Source organism: Taudactylus pleione, unplaced genomic scaffold (genome assembly GCF_031769625.1).
Source record: "Taudactylus pleione unplaced genomic scaffold, aTauple2 ptg000121l, whole genome shotgun sequence".
Lineage (NCBI taxonomy): Eukaryota > Metazoa > Chordata > Amphibia > Anura > Myobatrachidae > Taudactylus > Taudactylus pleione.
In genome coordinates, this window is record NW_028284523.1 from 4,386,554 (window position 1) to 4,403,112 (window position 16,559).

General features: G+C 44.7%; 1 protein-coding gene across 3 annotated transcripts in view; it reads left to right on the forward strand.

Moving 5' to 3' along the window:
• EYA2 (EYA transcriptional coactivator and phosphatase 2) overlaps positions 1 to 16,559 on the forward strand; it is a 190,811-nt gene that overhangs the window by 157,612 nt on the left and 16,640 nt on the right. For all 3 annotated transcript variants that reach the window (XM_088472145.1, XM_088472146.1, XM_088472147.1), the window contains one exon: positions 8,271 to 8,360. In XM_088472145.1, the coding sequence (XP_088328271.1) occupies positions 8,271 to 8,360 (90 nt within the window). The remainder of the gene's footprint in view (positions 1 to 8,270; positions 8,361 to 16,559) is intronic.

Sequence of the window (16,559 nt, forward strand, 5' to 3'; positions counted from 1 at the left end):
TTTAAGTATAATCTTTACTTGTGTTACCCTTCTGAGAGGCTGTAAGAACTAAGAATGTAATTAAAGTGGAAATCGTGTCTCTTGCTCTAGCCCCAGAACCTGTATGGTTTCCCCTCTGCTCCTCACCACAATCTTTGTGACTCATCCATATGCTTAATCACAACCATTCTTCTCTAATTAAAGTTCACTCCGCCAAGAATGCGTAATAATTAGGTTAGTGTGCAGTGTGTACTCGGCGTATCAGCAGACTCTGCCACAAAGGTTGATTGAAACATACGGGGCTAATTCTCTGGTGACCCCACTGATCAGATACATGGCTGCAGAATATCTGAGGATATATACAGCTTGGTTTGTTTGCCCACACACACAGTACACTGAAAGCACGCCCGCCATTCTGCTGCACTGACTACATCTGTTATATTATGGAGCTTTTCAGTTGTCACATACATTATACATGCTTCACATATTCATAAATGTGTTTCATCTTTTTACTATTTCCTCCTGTCCCTTTTCTTTGAGGTAACTGTTCTATACATTTATAGAAACCATGAAACAAATGTTTGAGATGTAGAGATTGCATTTAAATGGTATAACTGACAACATTGGAGATGCATACATTTTGGCAGAGGCAACCAATTGACAAAGCCCCCACCCCCAAACCCCCACGAGCAATACGTATGTTTTGGCATGCGTTAGAGGTGACTAAATGACAATGCCCCCCACAGCGATACATACATACATTTTGCCATTCGTTCCTGGGGTAACCATTGCCAGACCACTGCCACTGAGCACATACAGGTCATCAGGTGTTCTATGTACTCTGTAGGGGACTGCTACAGTGTGATACTTTACCCTGCACTGTCAGTATGACATCAGGGGGCTAGGGGGGCACTTATATCCGCACAGACTCCCCCCCCCCCCCTCTTTCTTCTCTTTCAGATATGGATGGATTGCTTACCAGCTGTTCACTGTGTCAATTTTACAAACAGCTGTAATCAGCACCTGTAACTGTATACCTCTCCCATATCGTCTTTTACTGTGATCTCTTTATTAGGCACTCTCATTTGACTGACTCACTGTCTGTATGTGTCTGCGCTACAAGTATCAGATCCACCTCGGCTAGCTTTTCAATAGTAGATGTCAGTTTCCTTCATTCCCACCCCCTAGTATAGGTAGGAGTTCGCTCACACATCGTTCACTCTCTGGTACACAGTGTGCAGCAACCGCTCCCTCCGTGGAGGGCTCTCTACATATATCTATACCTGTATTGTGTTTACATTTGACCATATAGATTTTGTCTGTTTTGGATATTGAATCTGAGTTACACCGTACCTCATACCATATTTGTGGCACTGATCTGTTTGATGACTCTCTTCTGCTCTACTATATACCAATTTGTTCAATGGCAAACGATTATCATCCTTATGTACAGTTTTGAAGGCATTTGTCTATATACAGTCAGGTGCATAAATCTTGGGACATTGACAGAATTTTCATATTTTGACCTCTATTCACCACCACAATGGCTTTGAAATGAAACAAACAAGATGTGCTTTAACTGCAGACTTTCAGATTTAATTTGAAGGTAATTACATCCAAATCAGGTGAACGGTGTAGGAATTACAACGGTTTCTATATGGGCCTCCCACTTTTTAAGGGGCCAAAAGTAATGGGACAAACTAAACAATCCTAAATCTAACTTTCACTTTTTAATACTTTGCTGCAAATCCTTTGCAGGCAATTACAGCCTGAAGTCTGGAACGCATAGACATCACCAGACGTTGGGTTTCATCCCTGGTGATGCTCTGCCAGGCCTCTACTGCAAATGTCTTCAGTTCCTGCTTGTTCTTGGGGCATTTTCCCTTCAGTTTTGTCTTCATCAAGTGAAATGCATGCTCAATCGGATTCAGGTCAGGGGATTGACTTGGCCATTGCATAACATTCCACTTTTTAGCCTTAAAAAAGTCTTTGGTTGCTTTTGCAGTATGCTTCGGGTCATTGTCCATCTGCACTGTGAAGCGCCGTCCAATGAGTTCTGAAGCATTTGACTGAATATGAGCATATAATATTGCCCGAAACACTTCCGAATTCATTCCGCTGCTTTTGTCAGCAGTCACATCATCAATAAATACAAGGGAACCAGTTCCATTACAGCCATACATGCCCACACCATGACACTACCACCACCATGCTTCACTGATGAGGTGATATGTTTTGGATCATGAGCAGTTCCTTTCCTTCTCCATACTCTACTCTTCCCATCACTCTGGTACAAGTTGATCTTTGTCTCATCTGTCCATAGGATGTTGTTCCAGAACTGTAATTGCTTTTTTAGATGTTGTTTAGCAAACTCTAATCTGGTCTTCCTGTTTTTGAGGCTCACCAATGGTTTACATCTTGTGGTGAACCCTCTATATTCACTCTTGTGAAGTCTTCTCTTCATTGTTGACTTTGACACATATACACCTACCTCCTGGAGAGTGTTCTTGATTTGGCCAACTGTTGTGAAGGGGTTTTTCTTCACCAGGGAAATAATTCTTCTGTCATCCACCACAGTTGTTTTCCGTGGTCTTCCGGGTCTTTTGGTGTTGCTGAGCTCTCTGGTGCGTTCTTTCTTTTTAAGAATGTTCCAAACAGTTGATTTGGCCACACCTAATGTTTTTGTTATCTCTCTGATGGGTTTGTTTTGATTTTTCAGCCTAATGATGGCTTGCTTCACTGATAGTGACAGCTCTTTGGATCTCATATTGAGAGTCAACAGCAACTGATTCCAAATGCAAATGTCACACCTAGAATCAACTGCAGACCTTTTACCTGCTTAATTGATAATGAAATAATGAGGGAATAGCCCACACCTGTCCATGAAATGGCTTTTGAGTTGATAGTCCCATTACTTTTGGCCCCTTAAAAAGTGGGGGGCACATATTGAAACTGTTGTAATTCCTACACCGTTCATCTGATTTGGATGTAATTACCCTCAAATTAAATCTGAAAGTCTGCAGTTAAAGCACATCTTGTTTGTTTCATTTCAAAGCCATTGTGGTGGTGAACAGAGGCCAAAATATGAAAATTCTGTCAATGTCCCAATATTTATGCACCTGACTGTAGATTTGCATTCATTTGCTTAACGTTTCATGTGACATTTTTTTTCGCATGTGTGTATGCATCACATATTTATATACAATCTTTTCAGTGATACCATATATAAATTGTGGAGACTTATCCTTTGCATACCTCTGAGAGTACATTTGCCCATATAGACATTGTCTATTTTAGATATTGAATCTTAGTTGCAGCCTGCTTCATACCATATTTGGGGCTCTGAACTGTATGATGACTCTTTTCTATTCTAGCTCATACCTATTTGTTTAGTGGCAAGCATTATCATCATTATGTATATTTATGAAGGTAAATTATCTATATAGATATATTATTGCATCAGATGTTTTTGACGCTGTTACACTATGTCTCATATACCATATGTTTGGGATAAACACTGACCTGTTTTATGACTCCCTTTTGGCTTGTACTATAACTGTATGTTTAGTGGCTGACAATCTATGGGGGGGAATTCAATTCAATTTGCTGTTGATAGCGCCGGGAGGGAGTTTAGTCTGACAGATAGAAGTTAAGGGCCGAATTCAATTAGACGCGAAAAGCTGTAATCGGCGAAAAAGTTTCACCTATTGCCGCTTTTAGCCTGTTTGCGGCTTGTCTCCAAATTCAATTCCAGGACATTTTCACCTAAGTGGAAACTCAATGCACTGAAATAGGCGGAAAAGTTTCTCCAATGAATGGCAGGTGGAAAAAAATGCAAAATCTCTATTTTGGGGTGCAAATGTGGGGAAAAGATTCAGAATCCTTGCCCCCCCCTCCGTCCCAAAAGGACAAATCAGTCAAAACATTTTTTTTTTTTTTACCTCAGAACACCCCAAAAAAAGGCATGTAATTTTTGGGGAGAAAATTAAAAAAGTAGGGGGACAAGGATAAAAACTAGCAAAATATGTTTATTGGGGGGCTGTTTGGATTGCAGGTGCTTGCAGCAGGTGGATTTATAACTTTTTTTTAACGTGCACTTTAGAGACACAAAAATATGCTAGCACCCCAAATTTGACTGGACTATTTATTTTAACCAAAAAATACTGTTTTCTAGCATTCTTCACCACTTTTACAAATCTGCTTTTAGAAAGCATTTAACACAACTTAAGAACACAAAGTACGTTTATTAGGGCTAATAGTACACATCTGTAATGATTTCCAGTGTCAGAGCGTCTTATTTTGGGGTACAGACTGATTCTCCCAATGTATTTAGTACTTTCCGCCTGTTATGCATTCACCTATTAGTGTTTTCGCCTGTTCTGTAATTGAATAGGGCGAAACGCTGCGACGCGCATGCCGCAAATTCGCGGCCCCAACAGGCAAATGCGGCGGAAAGTACAACAGGCGAACAGCGTTGGACTTTTCGTGGCTAATTGAATACGGGCCTAAGTCGGAGAATGTCGGTTCTCGCGACTTCACCTGGGTGTTTAGTCACGAGAACCGGCATTCTCCAACTAAAGTGCCGGCAACAAGGCTGTTGGCGCCATGCTAAGCCAGAAAATATCCTCGTGGCCGGCACTTTAGTCTGGTTTCTCCTTGCACCCTCAGGAGCATGTGAGAAAAAATCATTTAGGCACCCTAATTGCGCGCTGAATTGATTAGCTACAGGAGCTCTAGGGGCGTTTCTAAAGAGGAGGGGGCCCGTGTGCAGTCTCCGACACGGGCCCCCTCCTCTCTGTCCGGCGGCCGGCAGTGCACTGAGTTGTGCACGGCCAGCGCCTGAGTTATAGACTCTGGGCACTAGAGTGCGCTTCCAGATTCCATAGAGAATGTGCAGATCACTGGGAAAATGCCCGTGGGGGCCATTGCCCTGTACTGCATATGCGCAAACGACGGACCCCCGCTCTGACCTGCGAATCCGGAAAGGTAAGTAATACTATGGGTGCAGGGTGTGCGGTGCGGGGTCCCCCTGGACACAGGGGCCCGTTGCCCCGCACACCCTGCACCCATTATAGATACGCCCCTGGGGAGCTCCCTCCCGGCGCTATCAACAGCGCACAGAATTGAATTTCCCCCTATGTGGTATATGCCGGATTGAACCATGTAAGACACAGGTTCTCAAACTCTGTCCTCAGGACCCCAAACAGTGCATGTTTTCCAGGTCTCCTCACAGAATCACAGGTGAAATAATTATCTCCACCTGTGAATCTTTTAAAATGTGTCCGTGATAATGACTACACCTGTGCACTTGCTGGGTGACCTGGAAAACGTGACCTGTGTGGGGTCCTGAGGACCGAGTTTGAGAACCACTGATATAGGGTATTATCCTTTTATTATTTACCTAATATTTTCGCCCTTTCAGGCCACGGTACACATCGGTATCTAATGGTATGGATTCTCTGGGCTGCACCTATAGACCACAATTTATCAGGCACTATAAACACTGTCATATTATTAGAGCTATTTTTTTTGCCCAAATAAACATATATATTTACTGTCACATATTATTTGGCTGTTTGTTTTTAGTTTGATGTTATATTTTGTACCTTTGTGTGTCTAGAATACCATGTCATATTTGAATACGTATCAATAAATGTTATGTTTTATATAATAGTAGAGTGTGTGACCCAACAAGAGAGTACTTATTAGCTAGATTTGCCCATACATTTGCAGTTTTCCAATGATAAGCTACCGTATATGGCCCTGATTCAGAGCCGGACGCTCTGACCAGAGCGCTCGCTCTGAATCAGGGCCCACCTCCATAATTATGGAGCGTCCTCCTGGACGCTCGTATAGCTGTGGGTCACTACCCACAGCCTATACGAGCGTGCAGGTTGATGGTCGCGATGGCCACTGCGAGCCGAAGCCTGCGGTTGAGTTTCTCAACCGCAAGGCCCGGAGTGATTTTGGCCGTCTGGGAGGCACGCCCCCGGCACGCCCACCAAAGGGGGCGTGCTGTCAATCAACATCGACAGCACGCCCCCTTTGATCAGACACAACGAGCGAAGGAAAGTCCTTCGCTCGTCGCGTCTCGCGCATGCGCACGACGGAGCTCCCTCCGTCGTGCGCATGCCCAGTGCACACCATCGGCCCACTTGCGAGCGGACAGCCGCTCGCGAGTGGGTCTGAATCAGGCCCTATGTTTCTTCATCATATAACTGTGATAGCAGCTGCTTGTATATATAACCTGTGCAGTTTCACTGAAGCTCAGGTTGCTCCGATTGCTGTTACATGGCTTTATGATTACCATTGTGGTTTTTTTAATAATTTCTATGCATTGTAAAAATTATGCTACACATCCACTACAGTCGTATCAGTACACTAATTTGGGTCTATTTATCAACATTGGTGATGGTCACCTGAAAATGAACATTCCATATCCCTGTGATATAGAATGTGGTGTTATAAATATTTATCAAAACCCTAAGTGGTGGTTTTCGCACTCTCGCTGCCAACCTGACACTGCTGGTGAGAAGTTCCTGCAATAAGCACATGGGTGGTCATCAGGCTCTTCCTGGACGTGTCAATGGCACTTGCCTCTGGGGTCCACTCTTCCACTCCCAAGGCTGGCTGTATCTTCTGCGTTTTTTTTCTAAAAAAGGACACTAACAGAAGTGGGCACACGGTATGTACGTTAAGTCCATCAAGCAAGCACGCACGCCAAGGTGGTGACATATATATTGTTTCACCACTTAGCTTTATTATTTAGATAATGCATGATATATCTCTGGTATCTCCTGCATTAGGCTGTTGTTTAATAACCCCCTATCCCTAAATAATACAGGAACTGCTGTTTCCGCACGTAAGGGTCTGGATAAATAGGTCCCTTATTAGTCTTCTCAGCATTGGGAATGTATTTTTTACCTAGTTTTTGTGTGCTCTGCAATAATAACCTTTTTTTTTCGTTATCTGTATTTACAGATTTTATGCAGTATTATACGTATAACCAGTCACCAATGCAGTGGCAGAGCAGTTTTATTATCTGCTGTATAGATAATCTTGGTGACTTCCTAGTTGTTAACCAGGTAATTGCTCTCGGTGTGCCTGTAACAGGACGTCTCGTACAAGGTTGTGAATGCCAAGTCTAATTAGCATCCTTGGTAATGATGAATATTTGTTCCTCTCAGTCAGGATGCTTAAAAGCTCATGGTAGCCCTATACTTCCCATATTTTATAGCTACTAATGTGATTATCACCTGTGTCTGCAAGTTGTCTAATATACAGTTTTGCTGCTATGTTGAAAACAAGTTCTTATTTATACTCATTTTGTTTCCTTTTTCATCATTCGCTTCCTGTTTAAGAAAAATGTAGCTAGATCTAAAAATAACTTTGTGTTATTAATTGAAAGAAACAAACAGCTATAATTATGTACCGCTCTAATGGTTGTACTCTTTTAATGTTAAACAGTAAATCAATGTTACATATTGATGGGACGGCTATAGTTTGTAAATACTTCAAGCATGTACTGTCAGCATTCTATTCCATTGACTAGGGATACCTCCAGCTGCCGCCAACCTAGGGGCATATGTATCAAAGCTTGATGTGAGATAAAATTGTGAGATATATATCACCAACCAATCGGCTTCTAACTTACATTTCGCAGGTTGTGTTTAAGAAATGATAGTTTGGAGCTGATTGGTTGGTGATATATATTTCACAATTTTATCTCACATCAAGTTTTGATACATATGCCCCCTAGACTGGTAAAACATGAATGAGCAGTCATGTCCTATTTAATGTGGTGGTGTCATTTAAAAGTTTGAGCCTTATGGGCAGAATTCAATTGATTATGCGGTCCGGATCTCCCGTCTAAAGTGACAGGAGATCGCGGGCCGCTATTCAATTGATGCCGTTTTTCGCGCTGATCGTGCCCATAGAGGTCAGGTTTAGCCGCGTAAAGCAGCTAAACCTGACCAAAGTGCTGGGCGCGACCGCGAAAAGTGATGTTTGGGCACCCAAACGGGTCACTTTTCGCACATTTCATTTCTCATCCCCCAGGGGCTGCGAGCTGAAATGTAGCGCTGGCAGCTGATCGCGCCCAACAGGAGCAAGAATTGAATAGCTCTGTCAGGCGCGATAGGGGTTGGAATCAATTGAATTCCGCCCTTTGAATAGCAAAACAGCTTTCTAAGTACTGAAGTAGAGAATTGAAGAATGCCTTACTGTGACCCCACAGGTGTTTCTCCTAGTCTCTGGTGACATTAATGATTTATTTCTACATGTCTCCCCAGGACACCACCTCATCAGTCAGGATAGGTCTGATGATGGAGGAGATGATCTTCAACCTTGCTGATACCCATCTGTTCTTTAATGACTTGGAGGTAAGTGCTTGCCAGCTACTCACCTGCATCTGTTTTCAGTGGAAAGGGTGGGATTTTGTCACTCATTAATCATTATTAATTAATTCAAAATTCTAGTGTGTATTATCTTAAGATGTCTGTCTTCCTCTGTTACTTATCACTGTACTTGTTTGTTTCACATAAAACATGGTTTAAGGGGCCTATTCATCATCACTTAATTGTCACAAAAGCAGGTGAAAAAGCACATTTTCACCTGCAATTGTGACAATTAAGTATTCGGGCCATTCATTAAGAAGGTGAACCAGGCGATATCACAGATATCTCCTGCTTACCTTCTTTTTGCGGAATGGCCCGCTGTCCCCATACACTAGTATGGGGACAGAATTCATCAAGCTCCGAAAATATTATATTTTCGGAGCTTGACTGGGGGGCATTCGACATCTTCAGATGGCGAATACCCCCGCTTGGGGTTCGCAACCTGCTCTTCCCTTTGGGAAGTAGGTCTGGGTTGCGAGAAGGGATTTTCTCAGATCCCTCCGCCCCTGTCTGGCTCCTTCAGCCGGACGTCGGGGCTCTTCTGCGTATGCGTGACCTATAGGTTGTGCATGCGCACCGCCGTGAAAAGAGTCACTGCTCCGAAAAGGAGCAGTGAAGCCGCTCGCGGGGGCAGCTGATTTCACATCAGCTGCCACCGCGCCTGAGCAATGCTGAATTAGAATGTTAATTATCGGGGTCCGTTCGGACCCCGATAATTAACATCATGAATAGGTCCCTAAATGTTTATTGAGAAGTAGCATTGTTCTGTATACAATCCACAATGTGCTTATTCCACTAAGCAAGTTATAAATGAGGCAGCATGCAGCATTGCAAGATTGGAGATTGCAGCTTTGTAGGCCTGAAGTGTGCAACATTGCAAGATACAGTAGCTAGCTTGCATTAAGGTAGAGAGTTCACTAGTTATATTTCATGTAAGACACATCCATTTGCTTAAAATAATGTTTAACAACTGTTTTCAAGCAAGAGGTTTTTTTTTAAACATGTGGAAACTTGCAGTGTTAGGTCCAAAATACTGTTCACAAGTTGGTCAGTCATCCAGAAAATGGACTGATATGAAATCTAGAACTATATCAGATGCAGGCTGCATGTTTGCATAGTAGCAGCTGCAGAAATGCACAATGCCTACAGGAAATGTATGTAATTTGGAGGTGTTCACTTTAAATATCTGGCCTGGCAACCCTAGTCAGGATCGCGACTATAACGCTATACTTTATGTGTGAGTCATACATGACACTGAGCGAGCCGGAGAAGTGAATTACGTACAGCTGAGTAGAGTCTAATTGTGGGAAATGAAGGTTAATGATTTGTGCAGGTGAAAAGTCTTAGCTGGACCATCTGTGCAGACATAGGGATTCACCAGTCAATTAACCTGATGTTTATCCAGCACTAAGAAAACACTGCTAGTAAACCATATTTCCTGTAGTTTTCATTTCCACCAGTTCTTCCCAATTTTTTGTAATTACATTGCTGAACTCAGTAATTTCCTTCCTTCCCAGTTTAACTGGAGGCTGGTATCAGCCGTCCTCATAAACTGCCCAGGATAAACAAGTCTCACCACTGTTACTTGTAGAGCTGTAATGTAGCAAATACTACTCAAGATTTTCAGCAAACTGTATGAAGGGTAATAGAGACCCCAAAGTATGGCTGGTTACATACTGTATGAGACACCTAAAATACCCCTGGGATAAACTAATAATAAATCATGTATAAGAGAAATGTGTTGACTAGATGGACTTATTTATATTATTTATAATAAATAAGAGATTCCATTGTGGAATCAGTTAAGAAACCTTTGGTATTAAACATAATGTGATTGTAATATATATTACCCAAATACAATCCACACTTAACATGCAATGTTTTGCTGCCATATGGTATTAGACTGATCATTCATCACTGGCAGGTTTGCATTAGATACTGTTACAGATGGTTTGCTCACCACCTCTAGCTCACATCACTGATCAAAACCATTATCCAGAAACAGTGGCGTAACTAGGGCAGGGCCGCCAGGGCACGTACCCTGGGCATCATGAGACCAGCGGCGCGGGGTGGTGCCGCCAGCCACGGTACCGGCCCTGCCCCAGTTACGCAGTGAGTACGGTCAGCACTACACATTTACACAGGAACGGCGCTAGGCTTCCCTGCGCCAAGTGCCGGTCCTGTACTGTACAGCCGAGTCCCTTCCCTCCACCTGAGCATTTTTACACACATATCGCCGCCAGCACGGCGGTGATGTGTGTGTTAATCAGCAGCCAATGAGAGTCAGACAGATTCTCATTGACTGCTGCAGCGCCCACTGCAAGAGCCGGGCTGGAACTCACTCATGAGCTCCACCTTACGACTCCTGCAGTGGGTAAAGGGAGAGACGTCATGACATAATGCAGAGCACGCCAGCCTGGGAGGACTGACGTGCAGACGGCGGCAGGAGCTGGAGCCGGAGCAGGAGCGTAGATTCAGGTAAGTGTATTTTTCTTTTATTTACTGTGTTTAATTTATGGTGTGTATATTTGTCGGGGGGGGACTACTACTGGAGGCACCACTGGGGGGGGACTACTACTGGGGTGGACCTTTACTGTGGGCACCACTGGGGGGAACTCTACTGGGGGCACCACTGGGGAGGACCTCTACTGGGGGCACCTCTACTGGGGAGGACCTCTACTGGGGGCACCTCTACTGGCGGCACTACTGGGGGGAACCACTACTGGGGGCACTGCATAGGAGGGGCTACTACTGGGGGCACTATATAAAGGGCACTGCATAGAGGGGACCACTACTGGGGGCACTGCATGGGGGAACTGCTACTGGGGGCACTATATAAGGGGCACTGCATAGGGGGACCACTATTGGGGCACTGCATAGGGGGGGTCTACTACTGAGGGCACTATATAAGGGGCTTACTACTGGATGCACAAGGGACACTGCACTGGGGGCACCTCTACTGGGGGCACTGAATAGGGAGGACCAATACAGGGGGCACTGGATAGGGGGGACCACTAAAGGGGGCACTGGATAGGGGGGACCACTACTGGGGGCCTGCATAAGGTGGACCACTACTGGGGGCCTGCATAAGGGGACCACTACTGGGGGCACTGTATAAGGGGCCCTACTAGGGCACTGCATAGAGGGGACCACTACATGGGGCACTGCATAAGGGGAATTACTACTGGGGGTCTGCATAAGAGCCACCACTACTGGGGACATTTCATACTGGGGGTACTGTACAAGGGTCACTACTGGGGACATTGCATAGACTGTATAAGGGGCACTACTGGGATTAAGGTGCACATGGAATGGAAAGGAATGTTCAGAGTGACTAGAAAGGGGTATATGTGTCATGTTGACACTCCCCATTATAAAGTGACTATGCCCCTTGTGACCACGCCCATTTTTCACCACGCGCAAATGGGGGGGTCTCCATTTTTTTATTTGCCCTGGGCTCTAGATACCCTAGTTACGCCACTGTCCAGAAACCAGTATCTTTTTATAGAAACCTGTGAGAGGTCTCCCCCCACATACACAAAATTGAGGGCCATAATGTAAAGCACAATAATCAGAAATACTGCATACAAACATTGAGCACATAAATGGCTACAGGCAAGATTCTTATTAGGGGTAGGACCAGTGGCGTATCTATAATGGGTGCCATGTGTGCGGGGCACACGGGCCCCCCCAGGTCTAGGGGGGCCCCGCACCGCACACACTGCACCCATATTATTTTAGACCTACCTGTCCGTGGTCCCACGTCGGGTATCTGCGCTGCTCAGAACACCGGAAAATGGCCGCCGTGACCATTTTTCCAGCGTTCTGCGCATGCGCAGTAGACTCCGGGCACACTCTAGTGCCCGGCGTCTACTAAGGCTCCTGTGGCTGGCTAGCCGCGTCAGTCGGAGACATGGATGCGTGCTGGAATCGGTATGATTTACCACCGGACGCATGTCCGGCGGTTGGAATCCCGACACCAGCATCCCGGCAGCAGTGGAAATCCTGATCGTCCCCAGGTGAGTACTTCCTAATCTAATCCCCCCCTAACCCTAACCCTCCCTTAGGGGTGCCTAACCCTAACCCCCCCCCCAGTACCTAACCCTAATGCCCCCTCTAAGTGCCTAAAGCTAACCGCCCCTTCCACGCTGCCTAAACCTAAGTCCCCCGTGGGGGTGCCTAACCCTAACCTCCCCCCGGGGGTGCCTAACGTCCCTTTGATCGGGATACCGGGCGTCGATCTCCCGGCGTATGTCTTTAGACCCTTAGGTCCGCCGGCTTCCCAACTGCATACCTGCATGTTTCATCCTCTGTTACTGATTAAAGACTATCTATTCTACTGCAAATCACTCTATCCAGGACTGGCAGTTGATGCAACTTAGTACACCGCTCAGCCCTCTGTAATACCTAGAAACATGGTAGCGATGAGGCAAACTGACTTTTCCTATGTCTCTGAAACCAATTTCCTAGTGTTTCAGTGGTCAGTAACTCATTATATTATTGATGCCCAGCCATTCACAGGATTCATCATGATGTTGACACAATGAATCAGAAACCTCACTTGACTTTTAAAAATAAATCAAATTAGTAATTAAACAAAGTAATACTGGTGCATTGATCAGAGGGCCTGATTCAGAGATGGACGCAATGTCGAATATGCATGCAAATCGAGCAATTGTTTGCCATCACGCATGTGTATTAGCCGCACTGTGCATGTGCTGTGATCGCACTGTGATTACAGACGTACAGAGGAATCCATTGCAATGTGAGTGACAGGCTGTCAGCGCTGGGGGGTGGTAATGGAGAGTGGTCATAAAAACGCAGGCGTGTCTGACAGGTTGAATGTAGTTACATGGGTGTGCATAGATTAGCCCTTGTGATCTCCTACGCAGCCCTGCGTGTCAGGAGAGTTGCCAAGGCTGCGGCAGGTCAGACCTAGCGCATTGGAAAGGTGGCTGCTTGATGTGTGTCGATGTTACCGATATTTACGCAGGTAAGCGACATAGGGCCTGATTCAGCAAGGAACGCACGCTAGCAGACGCATGCACTCGGCCACTGCGAGGTTATGCTAATCAATACATACGCACAGAGAGACAGCAGCATAAGATGCAGACGCCCGGCCCTATATTAATCCACCCATCTCCCTTTACTCACAGCCTGATGAGTATGCAAGATAGCGTAAATATCGGTAACATCGAGAACCATCGACCACATTTGCATAATAGTGGTTGACCAGACCTCACGCAGGATTTTGGCAACTTCCTGTGTGCACGGAGTCTCATCACTGTGTGCGGCACAACAGTAGCTAATTTATGCACGCCCCTAAAACGGCGTCCCAACGCCTAGGCACGCCTGTGTTCGCCCGACCACCCCCATCACCACCCACAAATGGCACTTCCTGTCAATCAATATAGGAAGGGGTCTGCGTGCACTCTATGTGTAGTCTGCGTACACTTATCCGACCACACTGGCCAGTTCGCGCACACGCATTGCGATGCATGCGCAGTACAAAACCATCGGCCAAGTGCGTGCGTTCTCTCCTGTGCATTGTTTGCTGAATCAGGCCCATTGTATGCATGTGAGAAGGCAGCAGTGGATGTCTTTATGCCGGCTGTGCTTTGGTACGCATTCGCATCTTTTCACAGCTGCGTTCCATTCGAAATCGCATTAGCGTCCATCTCGGAATCAGGCCCAGATTTCATAACCACTGTTGTGCAGTGTTACTACCTCTCTCCCATGAATAATGTCAGCCCCTGTGTTACCATCCTCATACTCTTTAATAAAAAGGCCGTGGCTGCTTTACAATTTCCAGCCATGATTTACGCAGAGTCAACTTTCTCAGAAGACATGAAAACAGCCACAAGACTAAAAACACTAAATTCCAGCAGGAGTTATTGTTTCAGATCACTTTTATTTTGTGTACAATCATCAAAACCTTAGTTGTGATTTATTTTTAGTCCCCCAAATTCTTGATTCATTCCAGATAAAATAGTCTCTGGAAAAATCTCTTCTAAGTCACTGGACATCTGATCACACAAATGCCAAGTTACCAGCCAGTTCCTGCCAGTGTTTTCTGAGCAGTACACACACCAATCAAACTGTTTTGTTTCAGCGCAGTTGTCTGTTTATGTATTTACGTTGTTTTCTCTTGGAAAGCTCTTTGGCGTTGGACAATGCATTACTCAGTGCCGGAAAACGGAATGATAAAACCTCATTGTTTGTGTTTTCGTGATACTTTCCATTGTTTGCGTTGGGCTTGTTTTCCCCATTTTAAATTGTGTGCCTGATTCAGAGACGGACGGAAATGCAGAGCCGCACACAAGCGACAGTGCAATTTCCTCTATCTGAAATGTAAATGCAGCAGGAGGTGTCTGTAGGAAATAGACACCTCCTTGCTGCATCTGCGTGATCCCATCGCTGCGAACGAGGTCTGGGATCACCATCGGAACAATCACGACGATAGGTTGCATTATTGTCCGCAGCCTGACCAGTTGCTTGCGGCTTGCGAGGCCAGGAAGCCTGCGTCCATGGACAGAAAACGGGGACGTTTCCGAGAATGCAAGCTGTCCCCGCCCCCGTACCGCCCCCCAAACATTTCTGCCTGTCAATCAGGCAGAGGTTTGGGGGGACTCTGAGCGTCTTCACAGAATCCATTCTGCACATGAGTTGAAAACATCGGAGATGTGCGCTAACCATGGGGTTAGTGTCCGTCTCTGAATCAGGCCCTGTGTTTCTTGGACAACTTTATCAATAGATCCTCACTTTTTTTTGTCTATTCCTCAATAATTAAAAGAATTATAATTGTCAACCCAACTTTAGCTAACCTGTGCCTAAAGAGACTTATTTTGTGTCTTTTTTGGCACTTGCTATTTTATCGAATAAACTTGACATCATTATGATTTTTCCCCTAGTTAACGTCTTTAATCTCTTTCTTACTTTGCCAACATATAACCGAAAAACTTACCAACTAGACCTGTGAACTCTCAGGAATGCCTGAGGTCAGATTTAGTTGCTGTATACATCTGCCAAAGACGGCTCAGTTAGGAATGAATGGTTTAGGGGAGACTTTTGGATCTTGGCTGGTGATTTCATACATGTGTTGAAGAGCTCCATCGTGTGGTATAACATTGTGTAGGACACAGAGAAACGCCTATGCACTAGTAGACCTAATTTCTTTAAAGACATTGTCCAGACATCTGCCCCGCAGACGTGTGTGAGTGCCAAGTACCTGCATCATACAACTGGGAGAGCGTACACACAGATGTGTGGGCTGATGCTGTAAAAACTTGTGGAAATAGGATTTCCAGCGGATTGAGGGATAGGGCCAATTAACAACAAGTGTGATGTGAATTAATTGCATATGATATCAGCCAGCCCAGCATGTTCCTGTTATTTGTACAATAATGTTATAGGTGGGTGGAAAAAGAAAAAAAGATTTTTAGAGTTCACGGATGGTGTTTTCTGTTCTGTGGCCAGAGTCCTGGCTAATGCACCGTGACTGTAGCAGCTTCCTTGTGTATGTGTGCTGAGTACAAACTGTAATCATGGTGTTTATGGGACTAGCGGAGGCAGCCATCTTGAAGCTAAATGAAAATTAATGACTAGACTGCCCATTAATTCTCAGTGCACCTCATGCCTCCATTGGCTCCTAGTGAAATGATGCTCAGTCCACTTTATGTAGTTGATTACCTCAATGTTTTCTATAGCAAGATAATAAAGTGTTTATGTGACTAGCGGAGGCAGCCATCTTGAAGCTAAATGAAAATTAATGACTAGACTGCCCATTAATTATCTGTGCACCTCATGCCTACATCACTAGTTACTAGTGAAATGATGCTCAGCCCACTTTATGTAGTTGATTACCTCAATGTTTTCTACAGCTCTTCTTAGTAAATCAATTGTAAAAAAATCGAAGATAATAACGTCTCTCAGCTATACTATATCTAAAATGTATTACGTAGCCCTCATTCTACCATCTTCACAATAATATGGTGCTGCTCTTTTGATGTCTATCTATAGATGAGATTAAGTTTTGCTCAGCAGAGCAAGCAAGATGGCAGCTTTCATTTGTATTTTGTATCATATCTCCCAACCAGTGGGATTTTCATAACTCATAGGAAATGGATGTATTGGGACGTAGTTTAGGCATGGTCTCATGGTGAATTAATGTGTTATCTAGATGCA